The 24,484-nt window shown below is 36.6% G+C and overlaps 1 protein-coding gene across 1 annotated transcript in view; it reads left to right on the forward strand.

Moving 5' to 3' along the window:
* Abcb7 (ATP binding cassette subfamily B member 7) overlaps window positions 1-24,484 on the forward strand; it is a 124,880-nt gene that overhangs the window by 48,553 nt on the left and 51,843 nt on the right. The window contains exons 2-3 of the mRNA XM_060375293.1: window positions 8,491-8,568; window positions 10,454-10,540. Of these exons, the coding sequence (XP_060231276.1) occupies window positions 8,491-8,568; window positions 10,454-10,540 (165 nt within the window). The remainder of the gene's footprint in view (window positions 1-8,490; window positions 8,569-10,453; window positions 10,541-24,484) is intronic.

Genomic DNA, 24,484 nt, shown 5'->3' on the forward strand with positions numbered 1-24,484 from the left:
AGAAAACACAAATGTAACAATAGATTTTGATTTTGTTAGGCTTGTCTCTTGGGTCTTGGTCACATTTACATAGAGTTAATTTTGTCTAGTAGATCTTGTTTAGTATTGGTATTCATTTTATAAAACCTTACTGAGTATCTACATAGAGCAAGGTATGTTTAATGATTAGTAGAAAAATGGTACTAGTATGAGAGTATGTGATATGCTTAAATCACAGATTCTCTTCCAAAATATTTTCTTTTTAAAGATGAAATCAACACAAGGTCTCCAGAGTATACATTTGAAAATAACCTGTCTCCTAAAATAATCTGACAGGTTGCCGTTTCTGCATATTGAATTTCTTTGGTATTTGTGCATGTTTGTCAAGTCTGTTATCTGTTATTGGTGATTTATTGCTTCCTTTGATGTCCACTTGCTTGAATGTAGGAGCTTACAAGAAACAGGAAAATAGAGTAAAGCTTGTATAAGGTCTGAATGTGGAAAATGGTGAGGAAAGCAGTGAAGTGTCCAAAAGGCATTGCTATGGTTAATTTTAATTGTTGACATGACACAACCTGGAATCATTTGGATATGAGTCTCTTGACCCAGTTCACTATGAGTGTCATCATTCCCTAGACATGAGATACTGAACTGTGTAAAAGTGGAGAAGTCCTAAGATGAATACCAGCAAATAAGCATGCGTGAATTACTCTGCTCTTGACTGTGGATGTGATTTGACCAGCTGTTTGAAGTTTCTGCTTTAATTTCCCCACAATAATAGACCATGGCCTAAAATTGTGAGCTAGTAAACCCCTTTCTACCCAGGGTTGTTTTTTGTCAGGTTATTTTATCACAGCAAGACATGAAACTGGAGCAGACACTGAAAATGGATAGTGGTGAAACTGTTAGAGAGTATTTAGAATAAGAGAGGTTTGTCATGACAGTTCACATATAGATACCAATAATTTTCCTGATTCAGAGAAATGCATGTACATGTATATATATTTATATATATAAATCTATAATATATAAATAGAAAATATATAGTATATAAATATAAATTTATATATAATATATATTTATATAAATATGTATACATTATATATATTTGTACACAGATTGATAGATATATACTGATATATATATTTATATATTTGTACACAGATTGATAGATATATACTAAGATATAGATATAGATATATACTGATTCTTAAATTTCAGAATACAAGGGAGCTTATTTTGTCAGTATTGAGTCTACTTTTTTGCACATGTCAGGTTTTTTGTTGTTGATTTGGAAGTTTTTTTTTGTGTTTGTAATGTAAAACATTGATGTATAATTCAATTACAGCTTAAGTAAAGCCTATTGCTTGCCATTTGTGAGAGACTAGAAGTAACACACTTTCCCCTACTACCTAATGTCATAGTAAACTGAAAATTTTATTCCCATGGATTCTTTTTTTTTAATATTTTATTTATTATTTATACAGTACTCTGCCTGCACATATGCCTGCACACCAGAAGAAGGCACCAGATCTCATTATAGATGGTTATGAACCGCCATGTGGTTGCTGGGAATTGAACTCAGGACCTTTGGAAGAACAGCCAGTGCTCTTAACCTCTGAGCCATCTCTCCAGCCCTCCCACAGATTCTTAATCCAAAACGCCACACAAATAGTCCCAATACACTCTTTGAAGGACTCTGGAACTTCCTTTAGAAACTTCATAAATCAGGCCTCCATCACTTGCAGTGCTTTCAACATTCTTATCTTACAAGCTCCTATAAACCATCTCCTTAAGCACTGAGTATTTTTGTACCCTAAGGTTCTAAAAATTCTTCTACATCCTTACCATCCAATGTTTCCTTTATATTAGCCATTTTGCTGGGTAAGGTGGACTGTAAAAGCAGTGTTTGTGTATTGATTAAGGATTTTGAATACTTTCTCAAATCTTAGCTATTTGTGTTTAATCTTTTGAAAAGTTTCTTCTCTCCATTAGCTCATTTAGTGATTGGAAGATTGTTTTTTGGTTTTTTTTTTGTACCTGAATTTTGCAGGTCTTTACAGAGCATGACTATTTGCAAAGGTTTTCTTGCATTCAGTAGATTCTCATTTCACTCTTTTTTTTTTTCCTGTGCAGAAGCTTTTTAATTTCATTCTTACTTGCCAGTTCTTGAAGTTATTTTTCTGTACTTTTAGAGCCCTTCTGAGAGAGTGCTTAGCTCTATGCCTATATCTTAAATTGTATTTCTGTTTGTTCTAGCAGTTTCAAAGATCTAAGTCCTACATTAAGGTCCTTGATTTGTTTTGAATTTATTTCTTATGCGGACTAAGATAGACTTACTTTGTTCTTCTCCCTGATAGCAAGTTTTCACAGCATATTTCTGGAAGAGTATGTTTGCTTAACAAAATGTGGATCTTTGATACATTGGTCCAGAATTAGATAGATGGAGGCTGGAGAGACAGCTCAGCAGTTAAGAAAGGTTTACTGTTGAGTTTAGTAACTCAACCCCCCAGCACCCACACCAGGTGGCTCACCAACTGCCTGTAACTCAATTCAGGGGGTCTGACATCCCTTGTGATATTCATGACCTCTTGCACACATGTATTACACATGAACTCATGTGGGAACATACACATAAATTGCTAAAAATATGTATCTTTAGCTGTGTAGGTTTATTTCTGTGTCCTCTATCCTGTTATTCTGTATATGTTTCTTTCTTTTAAAAAAATCTGTTTTTTTTTTCACAATCTATTCATTATATATCCCAATTGAAGACGCCCTCCCTCATCTCCTCCCAGTCCCACCCTCCCTCTTCTTCCCCCATCCCCTTCCCCTAGACCACTGAAAGAAGGAATTCTCCCCTTCTCCCATCTGCCCATAGCTTTTCAAGTCTCATCAGGACTGCCTGGATCCTCTTCCTCTGTGGTCTGGTAAGGCTGCATCTCCAAGGGCAAGTAGTCAAAGAGCAGGCAATGGAGTTCATAACAGAGGCAACCCATGATCTCCTTACTCGTGAATCCACATAGAGACTGGGCTGCCAATCAGCTACATCTGAGCAAGGGGTCTAGGTCCTCTCCATGTATGGTCTTTGGTTAGTACATCAGTCTTTGCAGGAACCCCGGGGCTCAGAATTTTTAGCTTTCTTGGTCTCCTTGTGGGGCTCCTGTACCCTCCATTTCCTTCTATCCCCTGTATATGTTTCTTTGTGACAATCCCATTCTCTTCGTCACTAAATCCCTATATTGTAATTTGAGTCAGGTATTATGATACCTCAAGCATTATTCTTTCTGCTTGTATTAGCTTTGTTTGTGATCATTTATATTTTTCTATAAGTTTTAGGATATATCTCTAGATCTGTGAAGAATGTAGTTGGAATTTTGATAGAGATTGTATTAAATTATAAGCTTCTTTTGCAAATGGGAAACAGAGCTAAACAGAGAATTCTCGACAGAGGAATATCGAATGGCAGAAAAACACTTAAAGAAATGCTCATCCTCATTAGCCATCAGGGAAATGCAAATCAAAACGACCCTGAGATATCACCTTACACCCATCAGAATGGCCAAGATGAAAAGCTCAAGTTATAACACATGCTGGAGAGGTTGTGGAGAAAGGGGAACCCTCCTCCACTGCTGGTGGGAATGTAAACTGGTACAACCACTCTGGAAAGCTATCTGGCGCTTTCTAAGACAATTAGGAATAGTGCTTCCTCAAAACCCAGCTATACCACTGCTTGGTATATACCCAAAGTTCGTTCAAGTACACAAAAGGGATACTTGCTCAACCATGTTTATAGCAGCTTTATTTGTAATAGCCAGAACCTGGAAACAACCCAGATGTCCATCAATGGAGGAATGGGTACAGAAATTGTGGTATTTTTATACAATGGAATACTACTCAGCAATCAAAAAGGAGGAAATCATGAAATTTGCAGGCAAATGGTGGGATCTAGAAAAGATCATTCTGAGTGAAATATCCCAGAAGGAGAAAGACAAACATGGGATATAATCACTTATATAGACCTATAAGATATGATAAACATAATGAAATCTATACACCTAAAAAAGATAATCAATTGAGCAGACATGGGGTAAGATGATCAATCCTCGTTTAGAAAGACAGATGGGATGTGCATTGAACGTATGACAGGAGTCTACTGAGCTCATCTGAAAGACTCTAACTAGCAGTGTTTTCAAAGCAAAGACTCATGACCAAACCTTTGGCAGAGTACAGGAAATCATAAGAAAGAAGGGGAGTTAGCCTGATGGGGAAAGGATAGGAGCTCCACAAGGACCAAATATATCTGGGCACGGTCTTTTCTGAGACTGACATTCAACCAAGGACCATGTATGGATATAACCTAGAACCTCCACTCAGATGGAGCCTGTGGTAGCTCAGTAACCAATTGGTTTCCCAAAGTGAGGGGAACAGGGACTATTTCTAACAGGAACTCAATGACTGGCTCTTTGGCCTCCCCACCCCCGAAGGGAGGAGCAGTCTTGTTAGGCCACAGAGGAGGGTTTTGCAGCCAGTCCTGAAGACACCTGATAAAACAGGATCAGATGAATGGGGAGGAGGTCCCATATCAGTGGACTTGGAAAGGGGCACGGTGGAGATGAGGGAGGGAGGGAGGGACTGGGAAGGAATGAGGGATCGGGACATGGCTGGGATACAGAGTTAATAAAATGTAACTGATAAAAAAAAATAATAATAATAAAATAAAAAAATAAGCTTCTTTTGCTAACATAGCCATTTTATAATATTAATTCTACTAATGAGTATGAAAAGTTAACAACCAAGATTAACCATCATACTTATGATATATGATTTTTTTTTGATGTGTCCTTAAATTTTGCTTACAAGGATATTTTTGTGTCTATGCTCATAAAGGAAATTTGTTTCTAGCTTGATTCTTTTTGTCCATATCCAGTTTTGGTAATAGTGTAATACTTGCTTCATGGAATATATTTGGTAGTGTTCCTCTCTGTTTATTTTATGAGACAGTTTTAGCAATATTTGTGTGAGCTCCTCATTAAATATGGATAGCACTCAGCAGTGAATTCCACTGGGAAGACCTTCATTACAAATTACTGCTTCAGTCTTATTGACTGTCTTCTTGATTTACTTTGTTTGGTAATCAGATGTATTTAAACATTTATTTCTTTTTCCCAGATTTCCCAGTTCTTTTTAGAATGCACATTTTAAAAGTGTTCTCGAATTATCTTCTTAATGCATTGGAATCTGTTGTAACATGTCTCTTTTAATCTATAACTTTATTATTGTAAGTCCCCTTTTCTTTCTCTTTTTCTCTATTCAGTTAGTTTGACTAGATATTTGTCAACTTTGTTTACCTCATAGGAGAACCACTCATGGTTTGAATGAGTCTATATATATTTTTAGTATATATTTTATTAACTTCTGCCCTGATCTTTATTTCTTGCCATTTGCTGCATTTGCGTTTGGCTCATTCTTTTTCTAGGATCTTAAGGTCTATCATTAGGTTATTTATGTGATACCATGATTATATATGTATACGCACTTATAGCTGTAGACTTTATTTTTAGGACTGCTACCCCCCATGTTTGTTTCTTTGTTGTGTTTTCTTGTGACACTGCCAGAAGCTCCCAAATCCTCAGTACCAGAAAGCAAGTATCAGAAAGATATTTTAGAGTCATACACTCAGTAGTATTTATTGTGGATTCAAACAAATAGATAAAATACAGAAACCTATTCAGGATTTGGATGAGAAAGTGGATCAAGCACTCAACGAATTGTAAAACATGGAGAAAAAATACAGCAAGAAACTGAAACTCTGGAAAAATTAATTAGAAGTGTTGGAAATGAAGATCAATCAATCAAATATAAAAAAGATAAAGCAGAAAGTATCACCAATAGACATGACTATACAGAACAACAAAATTCAGGGATGGAGGACAAGGTCAAAAGAATAATTAATTTAGACATGCATTTTAGTAAGTATGACTAAAACTTCCAAGAACTATGGGATAAGTTCACGAGAACAAATCTAAAAATTTTCCAGGTGGAAGAAGAAGCTGATATAAGGACTAAGGATGTACTCAATTTATTCAATGTGATGATGGCAGAAATTTCCCTAAACTTAGAGAAAGAAATGAACATTCAAACACAAAAGGCATTTAGAAACTCAAATAGACGTGAATAGATGCAATCTCTCTACAACATATCATAGTCAAAATGTCTAAAATATAAGGGGCACGGTGGAGATGAGGGAGGGAGGGAGGGACTGGGAGGGAATGAGAGATCGGGACACGGCTGGGATACAGTTAATAAAATGTAACTGATAAAAAAATAAAAAAATAAAAAAAATTTAAAAAAGAGGGAAAAAAATGTCTAAAATACAAATCGAAGAATCAACACAAAAAGCAATAAGGGGAAATGGTACCACACCTAAGTCAAACACCAGAATTACACCAAACCTCATTATCAACTTGAAAATCTCAAAAGTGTAGAATGAGATGTTTCAAGACCTGAAAATAAAGTAATTGCCAACAAAGATTGTTATACTCTGATAAGTTGTTTCTAAAATAGAAAGTTTAGAACATTTCAAAAACATAGAAACAGAGAGATGGCTCAGAGGTTAAAAGCACTGTCTGCTCTTCCAAAGGTCCTGAGTTCAATTCCCAGCAACCACATGGTAGCTCACAACCATCTATAAAGAGATCTGGTGCCCTCTTCTGTACATGTACACAGACATTGTATACATGATAAAAAAATAAATCTTAAAAAAAAAACACAGAAACAATTTACATCACAGGAACCAGCACTAGTAAAACTTAATAGGAGTATGATACACATAGAGAGAAGAAAGACAATCTAATTCATGACAACATGGGAAAAGTTAGTTTCTTGGGAGGAATAACTGAACAAAGGAGAATTAAAAAGAAATACATTGTGTCTAACAAACCAGCAAATGTCCCATATTAATACGGTAAGAAGAAAACACTACTTATAACCTAACCAAATGCAACCATGACCAGCAAATCCATAGGAAATATTAAATATCTCTAAATAACAGTCTTAAAGACATATGGCCTTAATTCATTGTTTAAAGGCTACTTCCCACGTGGCTAGATTAAACAGAAAACAAGATCCAACTATTTGCTGTTTCTAAAACACATAGATCATGCATAAGAACATCCAAATAGAATCCAAAAAAGAAGAGCTTTCCTGCTATCTGATAAAGTAGATTTCAAACCAAAACTACTTAGAAGAGATTTTAAAAAAAGGCCATTATATACTGATAAAGAGAACCACTTGTTAGGAATATAAAACAATTATAAATATTTATGGTGCTTACAACTTCATTAAAAATACTAAAAGGCATTAAAAGGTCATATAGGCTCTGATATAACAGTAGGAGTCAGCATTATCACATTCTCATATTTAAATAGGTTTCCCAAACTACAGAACAACAAACTTCAGAGTTAAATCAGGCATGATACAAGCTAAACCAAAGCAACAATTATAGTGTAAAAGTCTAGAGTAAAACAACAAAAATAAAGTAGATACTATAACCACAGTCATTATCATTCCTAGTCACCATGATGTAGCTTTTCACTTCTCCTGGTTTGTCTTCTGTAGCTGTCTCTAAAGATGGGGAAGGTGGTGAAAGATGCTAATCCCAGTAATTCAAACAAATTAGATTTTCATATTAGACTTTTCAACAATTCAACAAATGGAGTAGCCTCACCTAAATAGTTACAACTCTGTCTCTGGTATTTTATGAATTGTTCTTTCTATTAATTGAACTTTCTGTGACTAAGGCTTTGAGGAAGTGTGGATGGCCCACCCACTTGTCACTGGTTGGCTTCTTCTGGCAGCATTTGTTGGCTGTGCCATGTTGAACATCTTTCTTCTGCTATTTTCCCTGTAGCTTGCCCAAGCAGTGAAAGGGGTGGTGTTGTCTCAAGCTATTAATTTTAGGGTATGTGGAAAAACAAATCTCAGCTCCAGGCTCCTGTAGCTTACCTCTACATTTGCGTGCCCCATCTCTGTTCCACTGGCCATATTTCTGGTTATATTATAGTATATTCAAAACCTGGTTGTGTCTGTTTAGCCAAGTCTAACTCTCTGTAACCTTTTCTTCTTTTGAAACCCATGACCAGGAGGAGGGAGCACCTACCTGGCAGGTAACTCCAACTCTGGTCTGGCAGCATGATGAGTCGGAGGCATTGGTTAATGTGTAAAGCTATTTAAAAGAGAAGTGATGTTGAAGATTTTGAGGATTTTAAAAATAAGAACAAATAAAAACAAAGACAACTGGAGGAAATAGCATATGTAAAGAAAATCCACTTGGATATTTTAATGAGTGATATAATTTATACCTTATCCACATTTTTTTTCTTTTTAGGCATGTATTGAACATGTTACCAGCTCTCTAATATTGATGTATGCTTTTGAACAAAAGAATAATCTTAGAATATTAATTATCTGCTCTGAAATTCTATTCTTATGTTTTAATCTTTTCAATAGACTACACTGTCATTAAGAAATACTACATGGCAGAGATGGGGAAAAGACAATTCAAGACAATTACTGGACGCAACAAAGGTAAAGATTTAACCAACATTTCTACATGTATTAAGAAAAGTGTGCAAGCCCACGGAACATTTACCGATTTGTGCTGCATATTTACTACATATTTTACATTTTCCAAATACTTTCCTTTTTTCATAATTTTTTAAATAAATACTGGCAGGAAGGTATGTTTCCACTAGGGATGCAGAAAGAAATCTTGGTATTTTTCTGCCACTGCAGAAATCTGTCTGAATCCCTTGAGATCAGGGCCAACTAGAGTAACATTTCCAGAAAACTTTTATAAATGTAATGGCAGCTTGTTGACACTCAAATTTATTCTAATTTGTATCTGATACATGGAATGTTGCCATTTTCAAGTTTATGAAGCTCCTTTACATTAGAAGATGTTCAGATGGTAGAATGCCAAGGGATTTTAAGTTTGTTAGAGCCTTCAGGATAAGTGATGCTGAGTTTAAATATTGGTGAGGGCTATTTTTTTGTTGTTAACTTACATGAAAGCTATCTTTCATAATTCCCACTGCTTCAAAATGAGACATGTAAATCTCCATGATAGAAGAACAAAAAGTTAGAAGGCCATTTACATCCTCGTAACTTTATTGTTTATTCTCTTTAGTAATTATTTGCTATTAAGGCACAAAGCTTTGTTCTAATTTATGGAAAGACTGTACAAGTGAATTTGTTTGCCAGTATTAAATTAAATCTTTAAGTAGAAAATATATTCAGACTTTTCATTATCCAAAATATCACTAAATTGGTTTATATTTCGGTCTTCTGCTTCATTGACGACCTCATTATCTTGTGCGATATTCACCAGAAGCCTTGCTAAAACGTGTTGCTTAGCCTTTTAGAGGAGAAATGTCAGAAAAAGATGCTGTCATAATAAAAATCACCCCTTGATGTTTTCTTTGTAAAAAATGCTTTATGAGTGTTGATCTAAAATTGATAATATTTATGACAGTTACTTTTGTTTCTCATTAGTAAGAATAAGGATTGTTACTCTGTATATACTATCAATGTATATAAGTGTTTGTAAAGAACTATGCTCTTGTTCATTAATTATTGATTATTAAGAATATTACAAAACATTTAAATATTTATTTTATTTATTATTTTAATCATAAAAACTTTCAGTATTAGAAAATCTAAATGTTAAGCCAAATTGTCATTATCTTAGTTAATGTTACATTTTTCCAAATGATTACCTTGTTAGCTCTTATGTTTTCTCAAATGATTTTACTTTATGTACCTCTGTCTTTATAATATTAAAGTCTTTGAAAATTTTACAATAGGTAAGATAATATAGGGCTACTTGGGAGAGTTTATGTACCTTTTATTTTCTAAGTTAATCCAGAAAGCATTGAAGTCTGTTGTGCCTATATAAAAGATACCATGGTATGTATACCATAGGAGATAAAACTGACTCAAAAAGTATTTTTCTTAATTTTAAGAAATTTACTATGCAATAGTAAATATATTCTAAATATGTATGTAAGACACAATAATATAAAGGATCAGTTGTATAAACTTAATTTTCTTAATTATGAAGATATTTATGCAAGGAAAGCAAGCGAGATATAAATCATTAACTATATTATTCTTGCTTGTTTGCATACGGCATTATAGTGAGTGACAGAAAGGGAGACAGGAGACATTAAGTAAAACTAATGTTAGCTAAATCTCTTAAACTTATTTCATAGGCTATTTAGAGAAAGTAACTTGAATATTTGTTATATTTATCTATTCTTTGTATAAATTTAGCTGTATGCTAATTCTGGATTTAATCTACCAGTCCAGATGCAATGGCCTTAAATTTATTTTAGAGATAGTTGTTAGATTTAAGACATCTGAAATTCTGTAATATCTAATAAATATAGTACTTGTTATAATTTCTAATTAGGCTCTCCAGGCATGGCCATTGATAGAAAAGAGAACATGTTGGCATGGGCACGCAGGAGGAGGACTCCACACTGACCCAAAAGAAGGGGTAAGAATGAATACCAAACCTTTCTATACTAACTTTAAAAAATAATTCTAAAAGGAAATTCTTGATGATTGTACTTGATTGGAAGATGTGTCTTTAATATTATCATATTGTAACACTTTTTGATTGGCTCATCCAATGATGCTTTCTCATGCAGAAAAATCCCATATAAATTGGCAAATATTATACAAATGTTTTTTTTTTTTTTACTTATAACAAAAATTCATGGTTGATTAAAATTTAAAAAAAGATTCATGGGGGGTGGGGAGAGGCTCCAAGATGACAGTGACCAGTGTGCACCATATCTGAGGAGCAGAGGATCAGAAACGCTTAAACTGGTGATTGGATGAGCGGCTGTAGCCAGAGGCATCCATTTTGACGCTTCCCAGGCTAGAGGGAAAAATCTGTGAGCTGGGACAGATTGGATCCAGGGCCCTCCCACCCCATGTGGACATCTCTGCTATCTGAGAGTGGCCCTTTCACTTGCTCTGGCAGTGGCTGCTGCAGCTGAGGTGGGGAGCCAGCGAGTACTTAACCTCAGGTACAGGGCCTCCCTTCTCTAGTGGCCAAATCTGAGAGTAGAAAAATCTTGGGACCTCTGTGTTTTCCTCATATGCCTGCAACTGAGTGCTCCTGTGAGGGAGTGCATGCAGAGCCCCAGATCGGAGTCCCTCTACACTAGCCACCAGACATTGGATCCCTCCCCCCCATGCACTCTGGGCAACACAGGGATTCCTGGGATAGCATTCTTAACATTTAAGCCCCATGTTCTATGGTTCTCCCAGTAGAGTTCAGGCAAACAATTCCTGGAGCCAAGATGGTACAGCCCTTCTTCCTTAGTTTCTTTAGGGATACAAAGTGAATAAATTGTAATAAATAAAAAAGTAAGTTAAAAAAAGAATAATAAGACTGATACCTCAACCAAGGACCATTCAAAGATATAACCTAGAACCCTTGTTCATATGTAGCCCATGGTAGCTCAGTATCCAGATGGGTGTCCTAGTAAAGGGAACAGGGACTGTCTATGACATGAACTCAGTGGCTGGCTCTTTGATCACCTCCCCCTGAAGGGGGAACAGCCTGGCCAGGCCACAGAGAGGGACAACCAGTCCTAATGAGACCTGAAAAGCTAAGGTCAGATGGAAGGGGAAGAGGACCTCCTCTATCAGTGGACTTGGAGAGGAGCATGGAAAGAGATGAGGAAGAAGGGTAGAACTGGGAGGGAAGGAGGGAGGGGCCTACAGCTGAGATACAAAACAAATAAACTGTAATTAATATAAAAAATAAAAATGAAAATAATGATAATAAAAACAATGGTGCAGCCTAGACAGAACCGAGTGCCTGAACCACGATACTATGACAGGCCTGTGGGCCACTGAGCCACTCAGAGCACCTGCATACAGGCACTGAACCCACTAACAGTGTTAGTACCCCCACCTGCCTGTAGTGCTACAGCCTAGATACAAAGTAAATAAATTGTAATAAATACGTAAATGAAAGATTCTTGGGGCTAAGCACTCCCCTTTAATCCCAGCACTTGGGAGGCACAGGCAGGCAGATCTCTGTTAGTTTGAGGCCAGCATGGTCTACAGAATGGTTTTCAGGACAGGTAAGGCTACATAGAGTAACCTACTCTTAAGAAATAATACAAACAAACAAACAAACAGACCCAAGAAACAACAAAATAAAACAAACAAACAAAAACCTTTATTATTTGCTGAGAAGTGGCACATTTATTCATCAGCTTCAATGTACTGTTGTTGTTACTATTATTATTGCTTTCGTTTGTTGACACAGTCTTACTGTGCATCTCATTCTGGCCTCAAACTCAGGATCTTCCTGTTTAAAACTCTTAGACAGTGGTTTACATGTGTGTGCTTCCATGCCTGTTCTAAATGTATCAGTTCTCTAAAGTAGCATTAACTGACATTGTTATGTAAACTAGCCTTATAAATAAGTAGGCAAATAGGGTTTAGTAATTATAAAGAATTTGTGTGTGTTAAAGTCAGTGTTTTCCCTTTATATGCTTTGATCTTATAATATCAGTTCATTTCATGGCAAATCTTCTGTTTACCTGATCCAGCTAATACTTATATTTTTTTTCATTTAAATCATATTTATTTTTAACCGATACATAAAAATGAACATTTTACATATCAGAGGCATAAAATGTGACGTTCTCATATAGTTGTACATTGTGTAATATAAATCAGGTTAAATATTTTTCCTCAGCGTTCATCATTTCTTGTTGAACTTTTTTTAAATTTTTTATTAATTACACTTTATTCATTTTGTATTACTGATATTTTTTAACATTATCATTGTAATTATCATATAGGCATGTTAAACAGTAGAGCCACTGACATAAAAAATGATTTATTTAGACTATACTTTAAGTGAGTGACAATGTCACAGAGTACTCTTACATATTTTTCTCCATCTGGTCTCTTTTCTTGGGGCTTGCCTCCATCTAATATCTCTCCCTCCTTATTTGTCCCTTCTCCTTGTCCCCTTTTCCCTCTTTGTCTCTTCTTCCATTTCCTCCCTTTTCCCTCTCTCATTTTCCCATACAGACATACGGTATTTTAAGTAGCAATGAATTAAGGAAACAAAATTCTATGAAAAGTGCTCTGTAAATTATAGGTGCTAACAATTAGTTATTTTATTGGCAGTTGATAGTTGGTAGGAAAATTTTCTGTTTTCTTGATATCTAGTATTATTCTTTACTTTCCAGTAACTCAAAGCACATTGCATTCCTTTCCATTTCTGTATATATCACTAACCCTCATGGCTGTCTTTGGAACTAACACAGAATAATATTATAGAACTTTTAAAAGTTCAGCCAAGTTAGGATAGTTTTTTTTATCCATGTTTTACTCTTTGGCATGATATTTGTCATTTTTCAGGATCATCTGTCAGTAAGGACTCCTAAGGATATTTGCTAATAGTGCTCTGTGACTGAAATATGTTGACAAATAAAGGAGAAGCAGAAACTTCTCTTAAACTGCACTGAACAAGAATTTTATATATGTTGTATTGTTTAAGTGTTGTCAGACAGTATTTTCCCATCTTACAACAACAAAATTTTTATATTGGTACATTTTAAAAAGAAACAGGATATAATTTCTTTTCAGAAAAAAAATAAAACAAATCAATTGTGACTAATATTTTATATTGCTCTTCACAGCTCTTTTTCTCTTGTTATCTTTGTATAACTTTAACTTTGTTGGCTAACTGGAATCATATAATAATAGGGCTTGGTGGTCAAATGAGAAAGAAAAAGAGACATAGTATATTGTTGTTTAGAGTCTCAGTTCTGGAGCTACAGTGGATTTGAATCTGGGCTCCATCACTTTCTAATGGAACCTTGAACAAATCCTGAAACTATGGATCCTTCAGGTTCTTCTATAAAATGGGGTTAATAATCATACTGGAAGGAATTTGAATGAGGTAATGCTGCTCGCTCTGTTAAAGCTCTTAAATAGTGCTCAGAATATAGAAGCTGCTCAGTAAGTAGTAGTTACTGTTTATTGTAGTGTAAGGTTGTGAGGCCTTCCTCAATCACAGTGCAGTCATTTGTGAAATAGTGTCTAGGCCAATAAAATGGTTCAACATGTAAAGTTGCCTGCTGTCAAGCCTGGCACCCCCTGTGTTGTCCTCAGGCCCTCGTGTATTTGTGCACATGTACACAAAACACACACAATGTATAATAAACTTATTTTTTAAAAGTTTATGTTATGTACTTAATCTGTGCCAAACTTTATGATACGTATGAGAGATATAGTACTTAAATAAGACAAAGTCCCTACTATCTAAAATTTAACTGTTAAGATGACAGAATATATAAACCATTACATAGAATGTTTACGAGCAAAACAAATGATATATTTTACCTTGAAAACTAACTAAAATGTTTACACCCTGATTTTTTTAAACTTAATTTCCACTTGTAAAGTCTTTACAAATATTGCCATTAATAATTATCATTGATTTTAGAGTATCTTTAAGTGCTGTTTATCTCATGTGGCTGTCATAAAGGGTTTGTGAAAAAGGAATAGTAGTTTCAATATTTGAACTTTCTGCCTTTTAAAATAGATGAATGAATTGTTTTATAATAGAATACTGATATTTTTAAAAGATTTGAGATTTTAAAAGATTTGTTATTTCTCTCTGAATATTTATAAGTCCATGCAGACATACACATATCATGCTATGCATGCAAGAGTCAGATGACAACCTTGTACAGTGGGTTCCTTTCATTTTTATTTGTGTGTAGGAGATTTAACATAGATTGCCAGGCCTGTATGGCAAGCACATTTACTCGATAAGGGATCTTGCCAGCCAGGATTGGGGAATCTGTACTCCTACATTTAAATATTTAGTAATATGTTTCTGTTTGTTCTGTATGGTCTGGAGAATGATCTGCAATAGCCATTTTTTAATTTTGAATAAATTAGTTCATTAAGTGTATAGCATGCCACAATAAAAGAATAGATGGCAAGAGGGAAGTAAGTATATAAGTAGATAGATGGTCTGTAGATATGTACATAGCAGAACATCAGCAGATCAAGTGTTCAAAATATTCAGAAATCCAAAGGAAAAATTCTGTTAAGACAGGCAGCGGGAGTTTCCAATAGAGAAGACTGTGGGTAGAATAGAGTACCACCTCAGGTGAGGCTTCAGAGTAAATGAACAAATAATAACTGAAATAACATCATTAAATCAAACACAGTATTCAGCAAAACCCAATTAGGAAGGTTTAGGTGGTCAGCTAGAGTTTCTGATTAATTTTTCTCTCAAATTACTGAGCTTGCCATAGCTGAGCTTCTGGCTTCTCTTTCTTACTGCAGACATTTTTATTTCATTGGGTAAACAATAGTAACCTCTGTTGGAAATAGCTTACCTTGTAGATGTTTTCAAGGACACACTGTCTTTTATTCTTGAGCTGCTTTGCTGTTTGCCCTCCCCATCAGCAGAATTAGTAGGGCCATTCCCCTGGAGTGCTGTGGAGGACACTTGACATAAACACACTTGGGTCTGAAGTGGGTGTGGGCGTGGGTGGGTATGGGTGGCCAGCTTCCCAGTGAGATAAAACAGTATGTCACAATTACCAATATAATACATGTGACACTGTTAGTGAATGTAGTTTGAATTCAGTGAAGGGACTACTTACTTTTGACTGAGCACTTTTCTTTGTAGTCTTTTTTTATGTTAGAAATACTTCCTTATTGATTGGATACACTCTATCTAAAGCCTGTGATAGTGGAGGCACTCATGAGAGCAATCAGAGAACTTTAGCATAAACCTTGATATGACCAGAAGATGTGAAAAGGTGTCATAGAGTATTGAAAATTAGAAGACTGGAAAAATAAGATCTAAGCTTGCCAAAGTGAGTGAGACTACAAACCAGTGGAGGAGAATACCTAGATGACACAGGGAGCCAGTTTTCTGGCTGTGATTTCAGACATCATTGGACAGCCTAAGGCTCTTCATTTGCTTTATGAACTTGAGTTATTTTGGGCTAAAGAACTGACCAACTGGCCAATGTGAACATCAGCCTGCGTATCAGTTACCTCTTATTATAAGTCATTAAATGGACTGTCAGGCACAAATCCATCTCATGTGCGGTATGATCCATTTCCTTGGGTCCTCAGCACTGCGCAAGTTCTTTATTGAAACTTCACACTAACAGAGCTTAGAGAACCAGCCCCAACATAAGGAGAAAATAACAATAATTGCTATGCCATTTCTGAGAGTTAATATTTTCCTCTCTTAGTCCAAACTCATTATAGTTATAATAATGTAGGAGGACTTCTCTTCTTGCTCTCTGGAGCTTTCTGTTAGACATCTATTGAACTTGTTTGCTTTTCGAACTAGCTCTTATCTAGTCACTGTTATCTCTAACAGTACTGAAGTACCATTTTAATTATTCCTTTAATTGAAGTTGTCTTTAGCTTGGGTTGAAGAGACAGTTTTCTTCCATGAATGGTTCGTCTCTCCCTGAAATAGTACTAAATTAGTACTTTAGGGAGATGATATTCAGTCTATATGCCAGATTTTACAGAGCAGACTGTTCCAAATTTTATTTTGTTTTGGTGGTTTTTCCTTAATAACCAAAAGTTTTGTCTGTAAGTAGTTTATGTTAAATGGAGTTTGACTCTGGAGATGGAGAGATGGTTCAGTGATTAAAGAAGACCTGGGTTGACTTCTCAGCACCCACATGGCAGCTCACAACTGTCTGTGACTTCAGTTTCAGGGACTCCACACCCTCACACAGACATACAGACAGGCAAAATACCAACACACGTAAAATAAAAACAAACAAATAAATTTAAATAATAAAGATAGCTGTAAAACCGGGACTCCTGAATTCTTCATTAACTAAAGAAAGGACAGTTCTGCTGCGTCTATCAAAATGCTGTTTTTTTTTCTTTTTTCTTTTTAGTATTTATTTATTTATTTCAAATTTATTTCCACAAAAATGATTATTAGATGAAAAATAGGATCTGTAAAATGTTATTCATATATATATATATTATAATTTTTATTTTTTTATATTAATCGCAAGTTATTTACTTTGTATTCAAAACATAGCCCCCTTCCTCATCTCCTCCCTGCCCCATCCTCCCTCCTTTATCTTCTCCCTGCCCCTTTCCAAGGCCACTGCTAGGGAAGGTCCTCCTCCCCTTGCGTCTAACCCTAGCTTATGAGGTATCTTCAAGACTGGCAGCAGTGTCCTCCTCTGTGGCCTAGCAAGGCTGCTCCTCCTTCAGGAGCGGGGGCGAGAGGACAAAGAGCCAGCCATTGAGTTCTTCTCGGAATAGTACTAGTTACCCTTACTAGGGTACACACTTGGACATTGAGCTACCATGAGGTACATCCGAGCAGGGGTTCTAGGTTACATCCATACATGGTCCTTGGTTGGAGAAACAATCTCATACAAGACCCGTGTGCCCTGATACATTTGGCCCTTCTGGAATTTCTGTCCTCTCCAGGTCTTACTTACTCCCCTTCTTTCATATGATTCCCTGCACTCTGCCAGAGGTTTGGTTATGAGTCTCAGCATCTGCTTTCATACACTGCTAGGTAGAGTCTTTCAGAGGCCCTCTGTAGTAGGCTCCTGTCCTGTTACTTGTTTTCTCCTACTTCCAATATCCATCCCATTTGTCTTTCTAAGTGAGGATTGATCATCTTACCCCAGGTCCTCTTTCTTGTTTATCTTCTTTAGGTATATCTTCTTTAGTATGTTTATCCTATCTTATAGGTCTAGTACCCACTTATAAGTAAGTATATATCCTGTGTGTCTTTCTGCTCCTGGGATACCTCACTCAGGATGATCTTTTTCTAGATCCCACCAGTACCCTGCAAATTTCATGATTTCCTTGTTTTTAATTGCTGAGTAATATTCCATTGTGTAAATGTACAACAAATTCTGTATCCATTCCTCTGTTGATGGACATCTGGGTTGTTTCCAGGTTCTGGCTATTACAAAGAAAGCTGCTACAAACGTGGTTGAGCAAATGTCCTTGTTGTGTACTTGGGCATCTTTTGATATATGCCTAGGAGTGGTATAGCTGGATCTTGGGGAAACACTATTCCCTATTGCCTGAGAAAGCGCCAGATTGATTTTCATTGTGGTTGTACCAGTTTACATTCCCACCAGCAATAGAGGAGGGTTCCCCTTTCTCCACAACCTCTCCAGCATTTCACTTGAGTTTTTGATCTTAGCCATTCTGATGGGTGTAAGGTGAAATCTCAGGGTCGTTTTGATTTGCATCTCCCTGATAGCTAAGGATGTTGAGCATCTCTTTAAGTGTTTCTCTGCCATTTTATATTCTTCTACAGCGAATTCTCTGTTTAGCTCCATACCCCATTTTTTTTAAATTTTTCATCAATTACACTTTATTCATTCTGCATCCCCCCCCATAAGCCCCTCCCTCCTCCCCTCCCAATCTTACCCTCCCTCCTCCCACTGCATGCATGCCACTCCCCAAGTCCACTGGTAGGGGAGGTTCTCCTCTCCTTTCTGATCTTAGTCTATCAGTTCACATCAAAAGTGGCTGCATTGTCCTCTACTATGGCCTGGTAAGGCTGCTCCCCCCCAGGGGGAGGTGATCAAAGAGCAGGCCAATCAGATTATGTCAGAGGAAGTCCCTCTTCAAATTACTATGTAACCCAATTGGACTCTGAACTGCCCTGGGCTACATCTGTGCAGGGGTTCTGGGTTATCTCTATGAATAGTCCTTGGTTGGAGTATGTACCCCATTTTTTAACTGGATTGCTTGACTTAATGCTTTTTAACTTCTTTAGTTCTTTATATATTCTGGATATCAGCCCTCTGTAGATGTATGGTTGGCGAAGATCCTTTCCCAGTCTGTAGGCTGTCATTTTGTTCTGATGACAGTGTATTTAGCTTTACAGAAGCTTTTCAGTTTCATGAGGTCCCATTTATTGATTGTTGCTCTTAGAGCCTGTGCTGTTGGTGTTCTGTTCAGGAAGTAGTCTCCTATGCTAATGAGTTCCAGGCTCTTCCCCACTTTTTCTTCCAACCGATTTAGTTTATCTGGTTTTATGTTGAGGTCTTTGATCCACTTGGACTTTAGTTTTGTGCAGGGTGATAAATATGGATCTATTTTCATTTTTCTGCATGTAGACATCCAATTGGACCAGCACCATTTGTTGAAGATGTTGTCTTTTTTCCATTGAATGGTTTGGCTTCTTTGTCAAAAATCAAGTATTCATAGGTGTGTGGGTTTATTTCTGGGTCTTCTCTTCAGTTACATTGATCCTACTTTCTGTTTTATGCCAATACCAAGCAGTTTTTATTACTATTGCTCTGTAATACAGCTTTGAGATCAGGGATGGAGATACCTCCAGATGATCTGTTGTTGTACAAGATCATTTTGGAAATTCTGGGTTTTTTGTTTCTCTATATGAAGTTTAGTCCATGGTCATCAGATAGAATACAGGGGATTATTCAGTCTTCTTGTATCTGTTGAGGCTTGCTTTGTGACCAACTATATGGTCTATTTTGGAGAAGGTTCCATGAGGTGCTGAAAAGAAGGTATACTCTTTTGAGTTTGGGTGAAAAGTTCTGTAGACATCTATTAGGTCCATTTGTATTAGGGCCTCTGTAAATGCCTTCATTTTCCTATTTGGCTTCTGTCTAGGTGATCTGTCTCTTGCTGGTAGTGGGGTGTTTTAGTCTCCCCCTATTATGGTGTTGGGATTGATGTGTGATTTAAGATTTAATAATGAATCATTTACAAATGTAGGCACCCTTGTATTTGGGGCATAGATGTTCACAATTGTGATGTCCTCTTGGTCGATTTTTTTATTTGATGAGAATATAGTGTCCCTCCTCATCTTTTTTTTATTAATTTTGGTTGAAACTCTATTTTATTAGATATTGGGATAGCTTCTCCAGCTTATTTTCTGGGTCCATTTACTTGAAAAACATTTTTCCAGCCCTTTACTTTCATGTATTGTTTATCTTTGTTGCATAGGTGTGTTTCTTGGATGCAGCAGAATGTTGAATCCTGTTTCCGCACCCATTCTGTTAGTCTGTGTCTTTTTATTCGAGAGTTGAGTCCATTGATGTTGATAGATAATAGTGACCAATGAACGTTAGTTCTTTTTATTGTGGATTTGGTGGTGTTACTGTGATTCATTGCTTGTTTTTTACTTTTTGTAGGGACATTATCTGTATCCTGTGTTTACTTGGGTATAGTTGTTTTCATTGGATTGGAGTTTTCCTTCTAGAATCTTTGCTGTGTAGATATTGCTTAAGTTTAGTTTTGTCATGGAATATTTTGTTTTCTCCATCTATGTTGATTGAAAGTTTTGCAGGGTATAGTAGTCTGGGTTGGCATCTGTGGTCCCCTAAAGTCTGCATGACATCTGCCCAGGCCTTTCTGGCTTTCATAGTTTCTGATGAGAAGTCTGGTGTGATTCTGATAAGTCTACCTTTATATGTTACTTGGCCTTTTTCCCTTGCTGATTTTAATATCTTTTCTTTTTCATGGTGTCCTTGATTTCTTGGATGACTTGTGTTTGGGACTTTTCCCATTTTACTTTTTCTTTGTGAGATTATCAAATCCTGCAAGTGTATCTTCAGCACCAGAGATTTTCTCTTCCATCTCTTGTGTTCTATTGGTGATGCTTACCTTTGTGGTTCCTGCTCTTTTCTCTAAGTTTTCCAATTCCAGGGTTTTCTCAGTTTGTGTTTTCTTTATTGATTCTAATTATGTTCTCATGCCTTGCAACATTTCCTTCATCTGTTTGAATGTGGATTCCTGTATCTCTATGATGATCTCCCTTTTTTGTTCATTTCCTCTCTATATGCCATTAATTGTGCCTCCATTTTTTTGGATAAATTTGCCTGTGTTTCTTTGAGAGCATTGTTCATTTCCTCTTTCTTTGCCTCCAACTGGGTGGCCAATTCTTTGAGAGATTTGTTCTTTTCCTCTTTAACTGTCTCTATTTGTATTGCTATTTCTCTGAGAGATTTGTTTCCTCATTATTTGCCTCAAATAACTGGATAAGCATAGCTTTAAAGTCATTTTCCTGTGTTTTTGATGAATTGGAGTATCCATTAATTTTGGAGGTTGCTGGTGAAGCCATGATGTCCTGATTTTTGTTGGATGTGTGTTTTCACTGACCCCTGGCCATTTGCTTATCCATAACCTTCACTGTTTGTTCCTAGATTCTTTAGATCAGACTTTTACCATCTTTCTCTGGTGTCTGGAGAATTCTTCAGGAAGATTAGAGAGGTCCAGTGGTTCCAGGGTATGTGTTAGTTTTTCAGCTCTACCTGTGGGAGGACAGTCCGAGGGCGCAGAAGGACATATGAAGGCAAGCGTGTGGCATGTGTGTGCAAGGAAGTGTGCTGTGAGGGACAGAGTACCAGAGAATGTAGAGGCCTTCAGTGTGAGGGAGGGGCACCTTGCAGGTACCAAAGGGGTTTCAGGCGCTAAAGGTGTAGCAAGCACTGGTGATGATCGCAGGCGCAAATTACCTTAGTAAGTCAGTGGCCGGCAGGCTACTTGTATTCGTCTCTAACTGAGCTCCAAGAGTTATTTGCCTAAACTCCAGTGGTATATCCACAGAGCAGGGGCTTCAGTGTCCCAAGAAACCCTCTGTTTCCCAAAGTTGGTATGCCGGTGGGAGGATCTAATGTCTGGCTCCTAGCTTAGAAGCACCCTGGATCTGGGTCTCTGTAGGCACTTGAGGGCATACTCACTGTCTAGCAGGTCAAATCATAAAGCACAGGGGTTCTTCCTGTCTCTACTGGCCAGTTTGGACCTGCTGGGTCAAATGTGTCAGGTTGAGCTCATTCAGCTCAGTAGTGCTACAGCTGTTGAACTAGGGAGTCTAGCTGCGGCTGCAGAACTGGAGTGTCCAGGTGCCTGCTGGGAAGTCCTGGGGAGCCACAGAAGTGGTCCACAGAGCTACATGACCCGACGCATGTACCTGGGTGGTTGTGCAGGTCTGCTGGACTTTGGTGGCTGTATAGTTAACTATCTGCCACTGAGGGATTGGGTGGCCCATACAGTCACTGACTGGGAGGCTCTGCAGAGTTGTACTGCTGCTTGCAGAAGTGAGACCCAGGAAGGATTTTACCGAGGATCTGGGACTCAGCAGGCAGATATTCAGCGGGGGTGGGGTGGGGTGGGGCAGCTGGCAGCCGCCTCTGCTGTCTCTGTCCCCAGGCAGTGAGTTCTGTGCTCAGCATACTGGCACTGTATGTCAGCTACCCCAAGGAGGAGGAAGGCCTGAACAAGGGAGGTGCCCCTCTCTGTTCCCAGAGAAGTCCATGCCTGACCTGAATCTAAATGCTCTCTGCTCCTGTGATATCTCCTCTTTCAGGAAGCCAAAACATCGATTTTCTGGCTTCAGTTCCACCTCCACTCACCAATTTCGGTGTTTCAAATCCTCTGCCTCTCAGAAATGGTACATGCTGGTCGCTGCCATCTTGGATCCCCCCTCCAAAATGCTGTTTTCTTATTTCTTATTTTCATTTTGTCAGACTGCAGTGGGCTGCATTCTCCTGAAGTGAGTGAGCTCCTTGTGAAAACATTGACTATTTGTGCTCGACAACTTTTTTTTTGGGCAATGATACAAAGCTGCCTAAAAAGCAAAATACGTATTGAGTTTATTAAGTTATACTTAATTTCTGAAAATTCTCCCAAGTGAACCACTTAATATGTTTTGAAATTTAAGCTCTTGTACCCTTTTCATAGTTATTAACTATAGGTCTCTTACAGTGCATATAAGATTTCTCTCTTGCTATTATATTGAATAACATTGTTATATTGAATACTATGCCCTGTTGAGTATCCATTGTTATGCTGAATATTATTCCATATAAGAAGTATGAGGCCAAAAGTTCAAAAAAGCTTAAAAGCTTATAAAGTAAAAAGTTTTAATAAGCCAGGCTTAATTTACTGATTTTTAAAAATAAATTTATTATGTCACCTGTGGAATATTAATAAATCTGTAGTAGATTTTGGTAGTTTCCTGGTTCTTCGTGTCTACTCACTGTTTATTCATGGAATTATTCAGAGCAACTTCTGGTCCTATAAGCTTCATTCTTGATAAGTGCCTTATCCAGATATGCCCTATTTTTTTTTAACTTGGTTCATTTTCCTTATCAGATCTATGTTTAGACACATATTCAGTCATGTTGTACATAATTTTGGCCTAGGAGCAGTGGGGTTTATTAGAGAGCTTAAGTGTAGAGCATGTTAAACAATCTAAGCTTCTATAAATACATTCTGTGATATTCACACATCAAATTAACCTAACTATATGTTTCTCAAAATGTATTTTTGTTTTAAGGAAATTCATGACTATTTTTATTTTGGGTCCACTATGTAATTATTGGGCTGTTTTGTTTTCCTGTATACAAATAGATGTTTCTTTCTTTCCTTATTTCTTTTTACCTGTCTAGCTTCATCAAGCTTGTGAAGCAGTATATTGATACCAAATTAAATAAATACTCAAAACTGTTAAAACTTCTAGTTATTCAGTAAATCAAGTATTACATGTATTTCAATAATCATTTGTGCTTTAGTGTGTTAAAATGAAATAATAAATTAATTGAATGAATGTTTACTGAGTTGTGTCCTATATTAGTCAAGTTTATATTTCTGATAACTGTATCTCTTTTAATTTTTTTTTTCTCCTTGGGCCATCTTGGTTTTATTTATTATCATCTGTTAGCTCTCTGACATTTTGAGTTATTTTTTTTTAAATCATTTTTTCGAAAAAACAATTTTGAAGGATGATGAGCTGAGTTAGGCAGCTCCATATGCCTATGCAGAGGCAAAAAAAAGTCTGAGGAGTCAGCCAAAGTAAAGGAGACATAAAATGAATGTAGAGTGCTTCTTCTTTTTCATTATTATTATTAAAGCAAAAGCAGCTTCTAAGTGCTTGTTAAGATTCATATTCAATACTAGATTTGCAATGTTAGAGGCTTAAGTATCATTTCCCCGTTTTAAATTTGAGGCTATTTAGCTACCACAAGAAGACAACAGTGTATGCATCCTTGTAGTGGTGGAGGAAAGAGGATGCACTTCATTTGTAGCCCTTTAAAATACATTTCTGTAGCACTCAACAGAAAGAGCTTTTGCTGTCATGTTAGAGTCATCAGTACATTTGGGTTTTGTTGTTGTTTTTATTATTTTATTTTTTAGATGGAATCTTTCTAGGACTAGTTTCCAACTCATGATTCGCTCACCTCTACCTCCAATATCATATTTTAAAGTACTGATTTTAAATTCTATTGTGAAAATTATTTTAGAAAATGAATTTCATTGTTCTTGTTTATGTAAGGGAACCTAAAAGAAAAGCTGTTAGAATGTTGCCAGTTACTTCAGCAACTTCTACCCTTTAATTTTCTTTAATTATTGCTTGATTTTTTTCCATATTCTACTATGAAGTTAT

Source organism: Meriones unguiculatus, chromosome X (assembly GCF_030254825.1).
Source record: "Meriones unguiculatus strain TT.TT164.6M chromosome X, Bangor_MerUng_6.1, whole genome shotgun sequence".
Lineage (NCBI taxonomy): Eukaryota > Metazoa > Chordata > Mammalia > Rodentia > Muridae > Meriones > Meriones unguiculatus.